Source organism: Peromyscus eremicus, chromosome 19 (assembly GCF_949786415.1).
Source record: "Peromyscus eremicus chromosome 19, PerEre_H2_v1, whole genome shotgun sequence".
Lineage (NCBI taxonomy): Eukaryota > Metazoa > Chordata > Mammalia > Rodentia > Cricetidae > Peromyscus > Peromyscus eremicus.
In genome coordinates this window covers 11,015,574-11,033,486 of record NC_081435.1, presented here as the reverse complement: position 1 = coordinate 11,033,486, position 17,913 = coordinate 11,015,574, and the positions used below count along the sequence as shown (strand labels likewise).

The 17,913-nt window shown below is 43.4% G+C and overlaps 1 protein-coding gene across 2 annotated transcripts in view; it reads left to right on the top strand.

Annotated features, from left to right (window-relative positions):
• Positions 1-17,913, top strand: part of Garem1 (GRB2 associated regulator of MAPK1 subtype 1) — a 180,029-nt gene that overhangs the window by 122,184 nt on the left and 39,932 nt on the right. For both annotated transcript variants that reach the window (XM_059245992.1, XM_059245993.1), the window contains exon 3: positions 12,733-12,863. In XM_059245992.1, the coding sequence (XP_059101975.1) occupies positions 12,733-12,863 (131 nt within the window). The remainder of the gene's footprint in view (positions 1-12,732; positions 12,864-17,913) is intronic.

Below are 17,913 nucleotides of genomic sequence, written 5' to 3'. Positions count from 1 at the left end.
GGACTGGGGATGTAGCTCAGTTGGTAGCTCTTGCCTGAGACCAGCCTGGGCTGCATAAAAGAATCCCTACCTATGTTAGGAAATTACAGCTGTATAATCTTACTAGGTATGAAACAGTTACTCCTTATTAATATTTGTTGGACTACTCAGCTTTGCTTCACATGTCTGTCAGTCATTTGCATAACATCCTTAAGTAAATGCCTGTTGGTTTTCCTTGGACATCATTGTATTGATGGTGGTACCTTCTTGATGACTTTCCCAGTATTCATCTTTACTCAGTTTCGCACTTTCTAAGTTTCGTCTTTTCTACCACCTGCCATTCAGCTTTTCCCACAGTATCTTTCTGCAGACAGAAACCCTTAATTTTGATAAAAAGATTGTTTTGACTTACAGTTGTTTTGGAAGTCCAATTTGGTTTTTCTCTGTAGAATGAGCCAACTTTACCAATACCAAAGACACTTGTAGTTGGTTGTGGCAACAATTTTTATCATATTAAAATTTTTTTATCTTCTTAGCTGTAAATTCATTCATTCCACAAAAAAATTCATGAACACTGAAATGACCAGAAGTCTAGCAATATATGTCCCAGTGATTAGTAAGAATAACATTAAAAAAAAAAGTGTGTGTGTGTGTGTGTGTGTGTGTGTGTGTGTGTGTGTGTGTTTATTACGGGTGCAGGTATCCCAGAGGCCAGAAAGAGGGCACTGGATCCCCTGGAAGTGGAGTGACAGGTGGTTGTTAGCTGTCCAGTGTGGATGCTGAGAGTCATACCATATCCTCTGTAAGAGCAGCAAGTGCTCTTAGCCACCTCTCCAGACCCCTTTGGATATTCTTAATCAACAGTTTTTCTTGATTATGAACTGTTATGGAGTAATAAACTTTGTATATACATTTTTTACTTGTCCTAGTGAACCACTGTATGAATAATGAACATGTGTGAGTACCAAGCACCAGTTACCTGTTGGCCATCTGTCTCATTTAATTGATAGACAGTCAGCCATAATTTCCATTTGTAATCAGATCACTTTCTGCTAATTATCAAACTTTAAGACCATAGTAATCACCATCAAAATAACAAATACTTGAGTTTTGTGACTGTCCCTTTGAGTTCACCCCACAGAGGGTAACTGATACACATTGTGTCACCGTGCATTTTCTATGATCCAGTGTAAACAGAACCATACTTTATATATTAATTTGTACTTGACTTTTCATTATAGCTTTTTTTTTCTTTTTGTTTTTTCAAGACAGGGTTTCTCTGTGTAGTTTTGGTGCCTGTCCTGGATCTTGCTCTGTAGACCAGTCTGGCCTCGAACTCACAGAGATCTGCCTGGCTCTGCCTCCCGAGTGCTGGGATTAAAGGCGTGTGCCACCACTGCCTGACTCATTATAACTTTTTAAATATTATGAATTCTAAAGGTAGCCTTCTGAAATACACCAAACACTTTAAACGTTTTTGATTTTTCTTTTTTAAAAAATAAAATTTTAAAAGCTCAAAATGAAAAAAATATTGATCCCTTTTGATGATATCAGAAATTGCAGTGACCAACTAGGTCATTCTTAACTTTTTTTACATTTTCCCAGTGATTTCTGTGTATTAACAGCCTGATCTTACATTGGAAACAAGATTATTGCTTTTTATCCTCAGGTGTGGTGACACTAACCTGTAGTCCTATATCATTGGGAATGTGTAGATGATATCATTGGGAAGCTGTGGCAGGTGGATCTTAAGTTCCCAGGCCAGCCTGGACCACACAGTGAAACGGGAGGGGAGGGCCTGAACGGACAACGGTGGTTTTGCTTAGACTGCATCTGTTCCTGACAGAGCCAGTCCTCTCTGAAAGCGCTTGTTCTCCTGGGCCTTGTGGATCCCAGCACACATCTTGCCAGCAGCCTTGTTTACATAACTGCCCTCCTTGGACGGAATATTTTACAGAGGCCTGTCCTCCACACCAAGTACAGCCTGTTTAACATGAAACAGGGTCAGAACCTGAAAGGCACCAGAGAGTGCCCAGTGAGCTAATTCTTTGCAGAACAGAAGTGGAGGCATTTGGAGGAAAATGAAGTATTGGAACAAGAGCAGGGGCGGTTCATCAGCAAAGACTAAAGCTAAGAGGAGGGAGCTGCTCTTTGGCGAGGGTGGGAGGGGAAGCCACTTGCTGCTTTGAGAGGAGCAAGGTATGTATTTGCTGCTCAGAAGGGTTAACTAAGCACTTTCAGGAAAATGGAGCTGTAAGCCAGCAGAGCAGCTCCAGGACTGTGCAGGTCTCCGTTTCTTAATGAAAAGAAAACGATTTGGCGAGAATGAAGAGGCCTTCCATAATGTGGGGCCTTTTCATCATAGTGGATTTTAAGTTTCTTTTTCCACAGCTGTGATTGATTCTTATAAGGGTTGGACTCTAGTCCACAGTCATTGGGCTCACAAATATATTTTAAGCATGAGACATTTGGATTGGACTTGCTCTTCTCTAGGTAAGCAGAGGGTTTAGTTGGCACTTGGTGTGGTACGTGCCAGACCTTGTCTTTCTCAGAACCAGTCTCTAATAAGGTAGCAGAGAGCCACCCTAAATACTTCTGAGTTTGTTTCTCTCCACTCTCCACTTTCCATCTAACTTCAAACTGTCATTTCTTTATCTAAGTCAAATTCCTAGAACCTTTTGATGTCTTGTACCCTGCAGGAATTTCTCCCAGATCGCTGTTAAGAGCTAAGAAAGCTTGTATCATGAGAAAGGTTAGAATAACAGCATGGTTACTCCCATTTCCATTGATAACACTTATATCTTCTTCCCACACTTTGACCCCACACTGATGAATGCATTCATTGAGCTCTTATCTTCTGTCACTGTGCGGAGCTCTGTCTATATATCTAGTCAGACTAATAAATCTAACGGCAGTATTTCTGACCTGTATTATGGAACTAGGGAGCAGATGTGTCTAGAAAGTTATGAGTTAACCAAGATCTCACCGTGGGAGAAGAGGCTTTGACTACAGAAGTCCACACGCTAACTGCTGTGCCAAGATGGAGACCCAGTGATAATAGTCAGAAGCCAAGCCTGTGCTGAGCCATGAGAACAGAGCCCTCCCCTAGCTCTGCCCTAGCAAATGAAGCACTTAAAGGACCTGCCTTGCCATGATTTTTTATATAGAGAGCAGTTTTGGGGGAGATTTCCCATAGTCCCCTACCCCAACGTGTACACACCCTCCCCTATTATCAGCATCTCACACCACAACAGAGTATTTGTCGTAGTTGATGAACCTACCTTGGCACATTATTACCCAAAGTCCATCGTTTAGGGTTTCTCTTGACACCCTGTGTACTTGGACACATCATAGTGACCTGAAGCCAATCCTGCAGAGTGCTTCCACTTTCTGGCCTCTGTATTCCCTTCCCCTCCCCTGGAGCCACAGGTCATTATACCCTGTGCACGTTGTGGCCTTTTCAGAATGTCATATGGTTGGAATCGTATACCGCATAGCTCTTCAGATTGGCGTCTCTCACACAGTAATACGGATTTAACTTTCCTCCCTGTCTTTTCAGAGCTAGAGTGCTCTACTATCTCTACCTAAAGAATTTGGTGGAAATGGGTCCTTTCTCTTTCCAGAAACACAGCACAGGGCCTGTACAATATGTTTGTATTTTGTCGTTGCTGTATTGGAGTGGACTGAGCCCATGAGGTGACTGGCGTGCAGTGTGGTTTTGAAACACATCACGTTTCTGTACATGGAGTTTTAATCACTCTAGTTTTGTCAGAGAGTTGAAAAACTAGATCTTCTATAATCAAGGCATTCTCCCCGAATGCGAACCACAGCGTGAGCAGCTTGTCTCGCATCTCTCCTCTGTGGTCCCGCCGGTGTGTGGGAGGTCGCTGTTGGGCTGTGGAAGGAAGGAAGGAAGGAAGGGAGGGAGGGAGGGAGGGAGGAAGAAAGGAAGGAAGGGAGGGAGGGAGGAAGGAAGGAAGGAAGGAAAGGAAGGAAGGAAGGAAGGAAGGAAGGAAGGAAGGAAGGAAGGAAGGAAGGAAGGAAGGAAGGGAGCGAGAAGCCAAGAGTGGGGTGAAGTTTCAGGAGAGGGAAGGCGCTGGGATGCTGAAGTCCTTGTGAGATCCTCCCCACCCTAGCTCTTTCACCATGCCTCCGGCTCTCTGCTTCCTCTTTAAATGTCTCCGAAGGCGTGGAGGGGAAGCACGTACCACACAGACTCCTAGGCTTCCACATAGATTCCACACTCCCGCTCGCTGTCATTTTTGCCTGTCATTATAAAGTGACCATGCAGCTTGGAGGCCTGCCCGGGTGGTACACGCCCACATTTTGTCTGTCTGTGCTTGTGTGTGATGTCCCTTTCCTTCGCCTGGGTAGAAATTGGGTGTATGTGCATACCGTCTTTTTCTTGTCTGTCTTTCTCCCTCCCAACCTCTTCTTTGCTCCTAATTTTCTGCTTACCTTTGTTTTCCCTCCGCTTTCATACAGTTCAACTCCAAATTAAATAAATAAATAAAGTTTTATTTTGGGTACTCTTGGTTTTTATGTAGATAATAGGTCATTTCATTATATTTCTCTTTCTTATGGACTTTCCTCAAATAAAATCAACGTTTATATATTGGAACCTACTTTTTTTAATGTGTGTTGTTGCTCTTTAATAGAAACAGCTGCTTCATCCAGGCTGCACTAGCCACTGTGCCAGACATAAATAGGGGGCTGGATTCTACTTTCAAAGAAAGGAGTCAATCCCACCCAGACACACCGTGGGCTTTCCATGCTTCAGTGGCCCTACAGCATACTTAAATGAAATATGGCCTTATCATTTACCCAATTTCAGGTCACTTTGGAGATTAAATGAGATGATCTGAGTAGACTTTCAAATTTTAGCTAAGACGAATTCACTGACTAAACTAATGTTAACGACTGCTCTGGTTACTACCTTGCTTTCTATTCTTCCAGCAGGAGGTGAGGCACCTCATCCTGCCGCTCTCATCCCCGGGAGCTGCTGGTACATGGAGAACATCACAGCAGCAGCAGATTTGGGTCAGAACACAGCTACAATCCGGATTTACTCCTGACCCGCCCAGACCAAAGCAAATTCTTTAATCTCTACAGGCTCCAGCATCCTTTGCCAGTTCAGTCTCTAATAGTCCCACTCCTATCTGGACCGCTGAAGGGGACAACTGGCTGGGAAACCAGACTGACTGTGAATTAGCGTCCTGAGCTGGCTCTGATCCAGAGGTCAGGCCCTCTGCTTTCCATTTTGTCTTCCCAAAGCTGATGGAGACTCTTAACGAGCTGCTCATGTGGTGTATGATTCTCTAATTCTCTCTGTGTTGGCATTGGGCACACTTCAACCTTCAGAGCAGAGCCAGATCATGGAAGGCAGTTAGAGATTAGAGAGAAATAGCTCCCTAATGGTGTTACTTTTGTCATTTATTGTACAGATGTTCATGGGATGCTCTGGTTATCAAGTGAGATGGATTTAGCTTCGAGTGTGCTTGAAGGTAAAGTGTAGTGACAGATGGGGAAGGGTGGGAATGGATTGAAATCTGAAGCTGTAATACCATTATAAAATGATGTAGATAGCAGAATAGACTCAGTGAGTGCTGAGGACAAAAAGATCCATGAAAAGAACAAGGGAGAGTTAGAGGGAACCCCAATTCAGTAGAAGAGAAATGGAGACAGTGTTGAGATTCCCAGTATGAAGAGTTAGCAGCCACATTCAACTCTAAGATCATATTAGGTCCATCCCTGTAGTAGAACATTTGCCCCAGGAATCTTCTACTAAATCTAAAGAAACAAATGACAAATTAGATACCATGAAAAATATAATTTTTCCTTTTTGAAAAATAAAAATAGGGCAACATTTTCAGAGTATGGACTAGCTAGACTGTTTGAAACGTCTGTCCCAGAATTATGCAGGAATTATGCAGTTTTACATCCAGGTAGATCTAGGTTCATTTAAAGAGGGCATGTCAGGGTGGACAGTGATAGTTGGACTTGTTTTATTAAGGCCCAATGGAAGCATAAGTAGTAATAGCCACAAATTCCTTACAATGCTCCATTTTACATTGTGTCTTTTTGTGGGGTGGTTGTTTTTTGACTGGTGGTTTCTTCCTACGTTGTTTTAATTCCTGTTCTTGGCAGCGGTGAGGGCCTTTGTCTTGAGATTCATTCCTTATCTTTGATTATAAGGAACTCGTTCTTTTATCCCAAACCATAGTTTTAGAAACTAGAGCTGATACAGAGGCTCAGAGTTAAAGTAGGACATGCCACCTTGTAACATTTCAGGCCTGCTTTTATTTTATTTGTGTGTGTTTGCATAGTGCATGCATTTGTACATGTGTGTGCATATGTGCGTGGACATGTGGAGGCCAGAGGTCAACACTGAGTGTCGTCTTCGATCACTCTCTAGCTGATTTTTAAGACAAGGTCTCACAATAACCCTGAGCTCTCTGCTTTGCCTAGACTAGTTGGCCAGTGAGCCCCAAGGACACCCCTGTCTCCTCTTCCACAGCCTGGAGGTTGTAGGCACACAGCTCTACACTGCCCGTTTATGTAGACTCGGGGTGCAGAGCCAGTCCCCATGTTTGTTCATAGCCTGAGCCATCTCCCTAGCCCAGATTGGCACAAATTTCAAAACTGGTAATAAGAAAATGAATTTTTAAAGCCCCAACGTATGAAATAGTAATTAGTTAAAAATAATTGTGTCATCTTTTATAATAAAAATACAATTCAAATCCCAGTGAGAGACTTGATTGACAGTGATTTTTAAAGGTTCCCCAGCAGACCATTAGGCAAAACATGAGGTTGGTGGAAGTGTGAGTGGGCACAAATTTGTACTTTGTTTGGCAGAGTGAAGAATGAAAATATTCTTGCCCTTTGGCCCAGCAAGTTCTCATTTAGGCATTTTCCACCAGTGTGCTTGGATTAAATACTCAGAACCTTCAGTACAAAAACACTGGCATCACCGTGGCTACAAAAGACTGGAATGGGTCTGAACGCCCACCTGGAGGAAGCTGTGTAAATGGGTAGTGGCATATGTGTGGAGTAAGATTCCGTGTGTCGCTCTTACAAAGAACAAGATGGTTTGTACTCCGTGATGCGCTGTCTGCACAGAGTGCTGCTCGTTGTCTGGGGAAGACTGGCGTTAGGCACATAGCTGGGCTGTGTCAGACACCCTTGGACTTGGTGAAGGATGTAAGTAAATGAATTCCCACTGGTGGAAGTAAACACGGGCATGCAAAAGGGTTAGTTGCTGCTCTTGGCAATGACAGGTGTGTATGTTCTCCCTGGCAGTCCTGCTTTTTATTCCAGTCCTAGAGAGGCCCTAACCTGCTTATAGACACAGATTAAAAAGAAGAACACTTTGCTAGTGAGAGCTTGATTATAAGTACAGATTCCTGCCCAGCCTTATTTATTTATTGGAAAGTGGCATTTGGTTTGTTGTTTCATTCACTGGGAACAGCTCATTTCTTTCTTCACCTGTGGAAATGTCCCGATGGTTCAAAGGTTCAGATATTTGAGCCATTTAAAATACATCACTGAGCCAGCTGTAGTTGGACATGTCTGAATCTCAGTCTCAGGGCAGCAGGGACAGGAGGTGCAGGAGACCAAGGTCATCTTCTATATAGCAAGTTGGTGACCAGCCTAGGATGCATGAGATCTTGTCTCAAAAATTAATCAGTTAATTAACCAACTGAAAAACATTTCTGCACAGTGGTCTCAAGCCCGTCCAACTTAACACTTTGAAAGAGGTAAGAGGAGAGTTGGCCTACTCATTCACTCTTCCTAAGGCGCCTGCTCATTCACTCTTCCACAGGCCCCGTCCCTTCATAGCATGTCGACATTCAGAGCTCTTTGCTTACTTAGTCTTGGCTCATGCTAGCTTTCTTGGGCTGTGCTTATATTACAGTCCACTCCTGGTGCTCCTTCATCCTTCTCTGTTTTATCTTCCTGGTGCTTTCTGCTGTGTTTTACTGTTCCCACAGTGGGAGTCGGAGACATCAGTAGGATGCTGTTCACGTGAGTTATGGTTCCCATGATGGATACAGCAAACCTCTGCTCTAACCTCACTCTTTTTTATTTATACACATTAAATGTACCTCTGTACTGACAAGATGGCAAACAGTAAAAGCATTGCTGTAAAAACAAAATATTTACCCCTGGCCATGCTCACTGCCACAGTGATGGGGACCCATGGAGTCAGGTCCTTACTGGGCACAGAATGAATTCCTGCTGATGCTTGCCCCCAGAGCTTCCAGCCCATAGCACATTTTATAGCCTTGCACTCTCCTCCCTCACATTCTCCCTGCTCCAACTCAGCACGGTTCCTCCCTCTCTTTAATCAGCAAGTTTTGTTTCTCCTTTCCATGTCTGACACAACCTTCCCCTGGAAAGAAAGGAACGTTGTTATAGGATAGTTCCTTGGTGTTACGAGGGTGCTAGATTTCAGATGTCAAGGGAAGGACTTGGGGCCTCTCGGCTGAGCTTAATATAGTATGCATTGTGAAGTTCACCCAGTATATCTGCCTTGAGGGAAATTAAAAAATAAAATAAAATAAAAAAAATGACTATTTTCTAAATAGCACTCCTAGTCAACATGTTAATTGTGAAGTGGAGTTTTAGGACTAACACATGGACTAAAGCACGAGTCTTTGTCTTCTAAACATCACCGTAGAGTCATTTAAACTCTCATCAATGAGCATGTCATTGGTGTTGGATTGGCTCCTGGGAATGTCAGGGTACCACAGATGGACCAGATCTCACAATGGAGACGTTTTATGAGATCATCAAAGCTGTTGAAAGACAATGCAGCTTCCTCCGTCTCCAAGAACAGTGCTTGACAGTAACATCTCAGAACAGATGTTTCCACAGCCTCCACATGTTTTTATTTGGTGGCACAAAAGACTGTGTTATTCATGAAATGGTCTGTTAGAAAATTAGTTCCCCTGTGTGGGGGTCGTGGGAATATGTGTTGTATAAATTGATTTTTCTTTTGGCAGGAGACTGGCCCTTAACTCATCCAGTCTGCGAGACTGGGTTCTAACAAGTTCCAATTTTCAGGCCACAGAGTCACAGAGGATGTAGATTAATAACATACCTCAGCATCTCCCTAGAGTGTGTCAGGCTAGTCAGACGCCTTCATATCATTTATAAAGTAGGAGAAGCCATGTAAAAATTACAGAACTCTGGTCTTGTAAAGCACAGGCAGAAGGTGGAGGCATCCTGTGGCTGGCTGTTCACATCGTCATCCCAATACAAGTTCATTTCTGCAGCTCACGGATATTGACTTTAGATACCCATGTAAAGGGAAACTGCCATTCTGAGATACTGGCGGCGTAGAACATGTTTCACGTTCCCCTGAGACCTTGTTGTGACTATTCAGTGATGTAGAATAAGAGAGCTGGTCATTTTCATTCTGATGTCTTATTTTGCGAGTTATCCTGGTCTATCCTTTCTACTCTGTCCAGCAGGACAGACGTCAGCCGACCCAAGGGCCATGTCTGACCTGTCATCTGCTTTTGTAAGTGTGGTCTGTTGGGATCCCAGCTGCTCTCATTGATTGTAAATTTTCTGTGGCTGCTTTTGCACTCTGTCACCAGAGGCCACTTAGCCAGTGAAACCTAAAATATTGACAGAAAAGTGTGCCAACCCCTGCAATAGGAAGTCACATACACACCATGAAGAAGACATTTGATCCTGACACTCGGGTCACTGAGGCAAAGGATCACAGGGCCAGCTTAGGCTATACAGCAAGACCCTGCTTCAAAAATAACACTGAAGAGGAAAAGAAGGCACATGTAAGGTTTGTTGTTGTTGTTGTTTCGAGACAGGGTTTCTCTGTGTATCTTTGTGCCTTTCCTGGAACTTACTATGTAGCCCAGGATGGCCTCGAACTCACAGAGATCCGCTTGGTTCTGCCTCCCGAGTGCTGGGATTAAAGGTGTGTGCCACTGCCGCCGCCACCGCCACCACCACCCAGCACATGTAAGGTTTTAGTAATTTAGATTTTGAAGTTATTTGGAAACGATAAGAACTATAAATAATTGGTGTTAAATAATCTGTCACAGGAGAGTAATTAAAACATACAGAGACAAACATGAAAATCAGAATATTACAAAGTGATCTGAAAAGCATTCTGAAATGAAAATAATCTTTTTCTAATGTATAGTATGTTCAGATGTTAAAGCTGTGCGTTATTTGGCTGCTGCTGTGTTTGTGTCTTCTCTTTCACTTGTGAGTGTTGGGTCTCAGAACTCCACACGTGTGCATTTCTGGCCTTCCTGAACAGTGAGCGGCAAGCACAGGCAAGCCTGTGGTGTTTCAATGTTAAATTACACTTGAGAAGATTAATTGTACAAAATCATAGACACCATAGAAAAATGACTCAAGAGTGCCTGAAGGACAAGGCTATGTTGGGAGAGAAATGAATGGGGGAGTTACATGAGGAAACCAAGAGCTAGGTGTGTGGCTCAGCAGAGCAGCTCATGCCTGGCATGCACACACACCAGATTCTGTTCCCAAAACCGTAAGGAAGGAAAAAAGACCGAGGATTGCCCAGCACACAGGAGGTCCTGGGTTTAATTCCCAGAAACACATACACACAACCATTATACAAAACACAATGTTAGGTACCATGGCAAACAGGGAGAAAAGGGAGGGAGGGAAGGAGGGAGGGAGGAAAGAAGGAAATATTAATTGTAAACCTTCTTATTTCATGAGCAGAAAATAGTCTACTTTGTAAAATATAGAGCACACATTAGATTGAAGAGATTTGGTGCAAACACCAAGGAGACAGCTCAGTTGGGGGAGTGCTTGGAGGACCTGAGCTCAGTCCCAGACCCACAGAAAAAGACTGGATAGAATGGGCCGTACTTGTAACTTCCCAGTGCTGGGAAGCAGAGGCAAGGGCTTTCTGGCCTCCTGGTGAGCCCCATGTCGCAGTGAGAGATCCTATGTCAAACAAGGTGGATAGTACCAGAAGACACCTGAGGTTCTCTTCTGGCGCGTGCGCACACACATACACACACACACACACACACACACACACACACACACACACACAAAGAAGGAAATATTAATTGTAAACAAAAAGAGCAGGAAATAACTTTGTGATGTTTTTATTCAGTCTAGGTCTATTGACTTAAACCAAATCTCTTAAAACTGATTTCCTTTTTTCCCTTTTGCTTTTTGTTAGTGTGGCTACTAGAAAAATATACATAACTCGGTTTGAGCAGCTGCTAGCCACTTACTGAGAGTTTGGGATGCATACAAGTCCCACCTCATTTTGGGAAAAGCTTCCTAAAACGCTGATCACAAATTAAACTCTAATGATAGGCTTGAACAGGTGACATTTACAGATTTTCATGAAACTTTCCTGATAGCTTGAATCACCTTCAGCATCCAAATCTGTAATTCCTTATGCATATAATAAATTACAAAATATAAATCACCATTGTAGGTAGTTGGGAATGTTGGCAGATACCTTAAGTCTTTGTCAGATGTTCCCTAGATCATAGACAAGTGAATATACAGTCTAACTCCCACAGACAACTGCTTTGGTCCCCTCACTCATCCCATAACACAGAGAGACTGTCCATCTCAGCTGGAAAGATGCTTTCATCGGCTAGGCTGGCTCCTGAAAGGTAATTTTTGTGCTTGTCTAAAGTATCCCAGGGATGTGTTTTAAGTAGGCCACTCTCCTTTGTAAGCTTTTGAACTAATTCTCTCCAGAGTCAAAACTTCACCCACGTCAGAGCCATTGATCCCACTGCATCTTCACTGTCTGTCTGCCTTCCCACCTAGAGCTTTGGCATCTTTCCCAACCTCAAGGTCCATGAGCAGCGTCGGCTTCACCCCCTTGCATATATCCTGAGTCCTTCCTCCCGCCTCACTTCTCGTACTCACTGGCAGCTTCATGGCAGTGGCAGAATCTAAATCCGAATCTCTTCCCATTCCGTGCCTGTGTTCCTGACCTTGCTTTGTGCTCTCTGAATTTTCTTTTAATTCTCAGCCAGGAACCTCCAGGGGTGATTTGATGTTGCCGGGCAGTCCCACGGCATCCTAAGTCCTCAGTGGGCACTTGACAGTCTCCTCTCTTTCCAACACCTCCTCTTTCAACCTCGCTCTCAGCTCATTCCTTCTCTCCAGCTCTAGCTGGAAGACTTGACTCAGGAAAGGGAGCTAAGTCCAGCTCACGCTGCTGCCCATGCTGTAGCTGAAGGTGGGCGGAGGTGCCTTGTCTGGGGCAGCGGCTCCTTTTGCTGTCAGATGCTGCCTCGGAGCTACACTCCAGCCCTGATTTTATTCTATTCTAAAGATTAATTTCAAAAGATTAGTTCTACATGGTCCGGGGCCTTAGTTTTAGAAAGTAATCTTAAAACTAAATGACAAGGAAGTTTACTGCTAAAAACAAAATGAGCTGCTGTTGTTTATAGCAGCCTGCATTTTCCCTTGGAGATCTAATGACAGCAAGCATCCATTCACGGTAATTTTAGAGCCCTGATAATAAACCCTGAATCCGAACAGAAAAAATAAAACACGGTTTGTTTTCATTTTCACACTGATTTTCAATATTTACCTAGATTCTAGTTTAACCAAACCTTCGGACGTGATCATCCTTTTTAACGTGATACAGAATAGCAATCTACGGCAGAGAAGAGCTGGCCTAAAGGAAGAGGATGTTGTCGCCACGGTGACAGCTGTCCAGCATAAACATCTTACATCTCTTCTGCTTATTGTGTGTTTTAGGACAATTCAAGCTGCTGGAACAAGACCGGGATATAAAGGAGCCGGTGCAATATTTCAACAGCGTGGAGGAAGTGGCCAAAGCGTTTCCTGAACGTGTGTACGTCATGGAGGAAATTACGTTCAACGTGAAGGTAGCTCTGAAGAACCAGATATTTACCCCTCACTGAGACGCTGTAACGTTCAAGTGTGTAATACACTATGTGTGCACATCTGTGCCTCCTCGGAACATTCCATCCTCTCAGTGGGTGAATGCTAGCACCTGAAACACTACAGAGGGTAGAGATGACCCAACACCTGTCCACACACTGTAGTTATTACCACAGTCTTTTATTAGAACTTAAAACTATTAATTTCAGAAGTAAAAATGCTTGTCTATTTTCCTCATGGCTGAGACAGATATCAACAAAAAGCAGTTTAAAGAAAGAGGGACTTATTTTGGCTCACAGCTTGAGGGGACAGTCCCATCAGAGTGAGGAAGTCAGGGCAGCAGGAAGGAGTTCAGGCAGCAGGCCTCGTTACATCACAGTCAGGATGCAGACAGAGCGATGACTTCCCATGCTCAGCTCACTTTCTTCTTTTTATTCGGTCTGGGATCCCAGCCCGTGGATTAACTGAAGTTAATCCGATGTAGAAACTCCCTCATGGACAAGCCCAGAGTCTTGTCTCCTAGCTGGTTCTTATCCTGTCATATTCATAGTCAATATTAAGCATCACAATTCCTAAGAAAATAAAAGATGTTTTTTACTTGAACCTCATCCTCCAACAGCTGTTTGACCAGAGCCTCTGATAAACTGGATTTTCCGCTCTTGGAAGCAAAAGACCTGTGATGAACCAAATATCAACACTTCAGTTTTTGAAAGGAAACCAAGGGGGGGAGCGGGAGAGCTCACAAGCACACTTCCAGTACCTGCACCAAGACCAGCACACATCCCCTTCATTCTCTGTGGACTGTTTCAGTGTACAGAGAAATCGGATGTTCAGAATCCTGCCCAAGACAGCCTGGTGTTGGCCGTGCTTCCCTCACCCATCGTTCTCAGAAGGATGGTGTGCTTCCACAGACGAGCTAGCTCCTCTGGCCAGACCTGCTGGAACAGCAGAGCCCTCACACATGGGATCCAATTGTACTGTTTGCACACCTGCTGCATTTTGTCATCAACCCCCACAGTCATGCCCAAACACCTTCAAGTGTCCACGCTGAAAGGATTTCCTGTTTACTTCTTTTACACAGGAAGTCAACTAAGTCAGATTCTGTGAGCAGGTCAAAAGTTAGGAGTCAGCATACCTGTTTCTTAGAACAGCAGGCTACATGAGGTGTTGGCCCAAGACAGCGTCTGTGTCTCTGTACGTGAGTCATCCCACCCACACTCTTCAGGAAACACGGGACCGGGGAGCTCCCAACCAAACAAGAGGTTCTGCCCATGACGATGGCAGGGGCATGCCATTCTTCCCCACTTCTAAAGACAGTCACTGTTTTCTGTGGTTTACTATTAGACTTAGTGAGATTTTATGCTATGGGAAATCTTCTACTGAATATGGTTGACTTATATACAAAAAGTCTGGTTTTTGTTTTGGGGTTGTTTTTTGTTTTTCTCAGTTCCTGCAGTGTCTGTGTGTATGAGCCGACAATAGAGCAAACCTTCATCTCCACGTTCATAAGAGCATAGTCTTTGTTTTTAAACTTATTAAGATTCATTCATTCATAAACTATTGAAGCTAGGGGTTTGTGTTGGTTGGTTTTGTTTTTGAAGTTTTGTAGAGTTGGAGATTAAACTGGGGCTCTAAGCACACCAGTTGAATGTTGCCACTGAACTGCCCCAGAAACCTGACCTTGACTTCCTGCATGTTTTAATAAGTCTAAACCTTCCCCTTAAAACTTTTATTTAAAAATAGCTAAATGAAAAAAATAAAAGTCAGGCTAACACTTTTAAATTCTTTTCTAAAAGTAACTTATCTCCTAAGTGGTGACAAGTCAGGTATAAAATCTTTTATGGCTTTTAAGATTAACATTCTATTTTTGGTCACATATTGCTCGTGTAAAATATTGTGAGACATGGTCTCATTGTGTAGTCCTAATTAGTCTAGAACTCACTATGTAGTTCAAGCTGGTCTCGAACTCACAGAGATCCACCTGCCTGGGATTAAAGGCATGCACCACTAGACCCTGCCTCATGTACAGTATTTTTAAAGATATCCCTGTAGAAGCTTTTTTAAAGTTTTTTGTTAAATCATTAAATGCAGGCTGGGGAGGCAGCTAAGTTGATAATATGCTTGCTGTGGTTTAAGGACCTGAGTTTGATCTTCAGTATTCATATAAAAGCTAGACATGGCCGTGCATGCCAGTGATCTGTGCTGGAGAGGCAGACGGGAGGGTTTCTGTCAGCCAGGCCAATGGACGACTTCTGTGTTCAGTGAGAGATCCTGGCTCAAAAAATAAGGTAGAGAGTGATAGAGGAAGATAACCAGCATTGACCTCACACACACACACACACACACTCTTATATAAGCAAACATAAACATACACAACACAAAAAATAATGTGTGTAATGTGTGTGTCATAGAGGTGCCACTTACAAGTTTGAGGGCACAGATTAGTGTAGGAAACGTGAGCTTAGAACATCCAGAGCTGAATGGGCTTTGCTTGAGTTCCAAGCTGTACAAGCATCAATATTTGATATCTTATAGAGTTACGACTTTTAAGAGCCATCACGTCAAGTTTGCGTCAGTCATTAAAATGTTCCCTTCTATTTGAAGAACCATTGGTAGAAAGCTCTTGGAGAATTTGTGTAATGAAACATACAGAACGTTGTGTGCTTAGTAACTGCACCCAAGTAAGTGAATGAACTGAAGATAGTTGTAGGAATGTGGACTGCTACCCGAAAGGAAGTTCAGTGCTGGGAATCACCGTCTTAACTAACAATAGACGTGGTAATGGTGTTATGTGCAGACTGGGGAAGTAAAGAATGCCATGTTTGATTATTGCGTCCCCTGGAGAAAGAACAAAATGAAAAATAGCACTACCTAGGCTCAGATGGAAGCTGTTTTCCAAGAAGCAGATTTAGGGAGGAGGATTGTTTTCCGATAAATTTAAACCTACATAGAGAAATTTCACCCTTTGTCTTCCCATTCACAAATGAAATAGGTACCAGGAAGATGGCTCGGTGGCTAAAGCCCTTGCCAGAGTTCAGATCCCTGGAACCTTCATAAATGCCAGCCAGCCTCAGAAAGCGGAGACAGTGGATCCCCAGCAAGCTGGTCAGCACGACTAGTCATAGCAATGAGCTCTGCTTTTGACTGAGAGTTCCTGGCTCAGTGAACAGGTAGAAGAATGGTCATACAGGATTCTTAACATCAAGCTCAGGCCTCCATATGTATATATGCATTCATGTGTGTGCTTGCATACACATACATGAAAATAGAAAAAGAAAAAGAATGGCATAAACTAGGCCATATAAGATACACTATTGAAATTTTTTGTAGTTATGAATTCATGAGGAACATGCATAAATATTCATTTTTATTGAGTCCAAAATTGAAATATATTGTAATAATTTGAAGTAATACCAAATATCTTAACATAATAGTAACTCAAGGTTGGAAATATATCTCAGTAGTAGAGTCTTGCCTAGCATGTGTTAGGCCCTGAGTTTACTCCTCAACACTGCAAAAATAATAAATCATAAGAACAGCAACCTTACTTCTGTCTTTTGTCTAAGACTATAGTAAACTTTTAATTAAGTACACTGGATTGTATCGTGACTATCTGCACTTACTTAGAAATGAAGTGTCTTTGTTTCATTTTATACTTGATACCGGGTCTTAGGTTGCAGCCCAGGCTGGCCTTGAACTCACAGCAATCCTCCTGCCTTAGCTGCCTGGGACTGAAGTACAAGTGGGCTACCACACTCACCAAGCATTTCTTCTAGCCTAACATTAATAAAGAAAACTTGTCTTTAAAAGATACCTTGATACATTTAACAATGTTGACCTGGTTGCCCCATCATTGGTGAACTGCACAAAATGAGTTCTTATGCAGTATTGAACTGGTTGACTAGCAAATGTATTTTGAACTCCTACTGTCTGTCCAGGACTGTTCTCAATGAGTATGCAGGTGCCCGTCTTCAGGGAGACAGCCTAGTAGGAGAGGAAGACAATAAATAAGCCAATGTGTATCCTAACTCCAAGTAGAAATGTGGTGTGTAGCTGGCAACATGGATTTCGAGTTTGGAGAAAGGTTGAAGTGGGGGTGTACATGTATAGCCCCTCACCTTTGGAGGGTATTTGAAACCCTGGGTCTAGTTGCATTGACCGGCAGCAGCTGCTTTCAGTGGCAGGTGATTTGGTTCCTGGGGCGCATTGGCAGTGTCTGTATGTAACTTTGTCATGATTAGGAGATGGAGGAAGTTCTTGGCACCCAGTGTGTAGAGGCCGGGATGCTCCTGAGCGTTCACTGTGCACGGCAGTGAAGAGTTGTCTGTTCCACAATTAGGACCCAGACTGAGAAATCATAACCTAGAGAGCAGAGAGCAGAGGGCTAGGGCCTGAGCCTGGAGCACCGCAGCATCCGGAAAGCAAATTGAGGAGAAAGAAATGAGCCCTCAGTGGGGTAAATGCCAGAGGGAACTTGTGCTGTCCTCAAAGCCAGGTTTCCAGGACAAACGAGCCACTGAACCATACAGAACCTGACGTGGTTGTGCATGCCTGTCATCTCAGCTCATGAGAAGTGGAGGCAGGAGAATCAGAAGTTCAAGATCATGTTCAGTTACATAGTAAATTCAAGGTCAGCCTGGGCTACCAGAGACCCTGTCTCAAAAACAAAAGAGCTAAAGCATTCCATGTTTTTAGAAAAGCATTCCTCCACCAGCCTTCATCACATTTTTTCCTGTATCTGTCAGCTTTTGGTGTCCGCGATGAAAAATTTTATTATTATTTATGTATGTGTGTGCTCATGTGCCCAGGGAGGCCAGAAGTGGGAGTCAGACCTTCTGGAGCTGGAGTTAGTTACAAGAGGTCATAAGCTGCTGGTGGTGGGTTCTGAGAACCAAATCCAGGTCCTCTGGAAAGCACCAAGGGCTCTAAATGGCTGAGCTGTCTGTCTAGCCTCCTCTGTCTCTTGACATTAAACCAGCCACACTTGGTGCTGGAGAGCTGGCTCAGCAATTACGAGTGCACACTGCTTTTGCA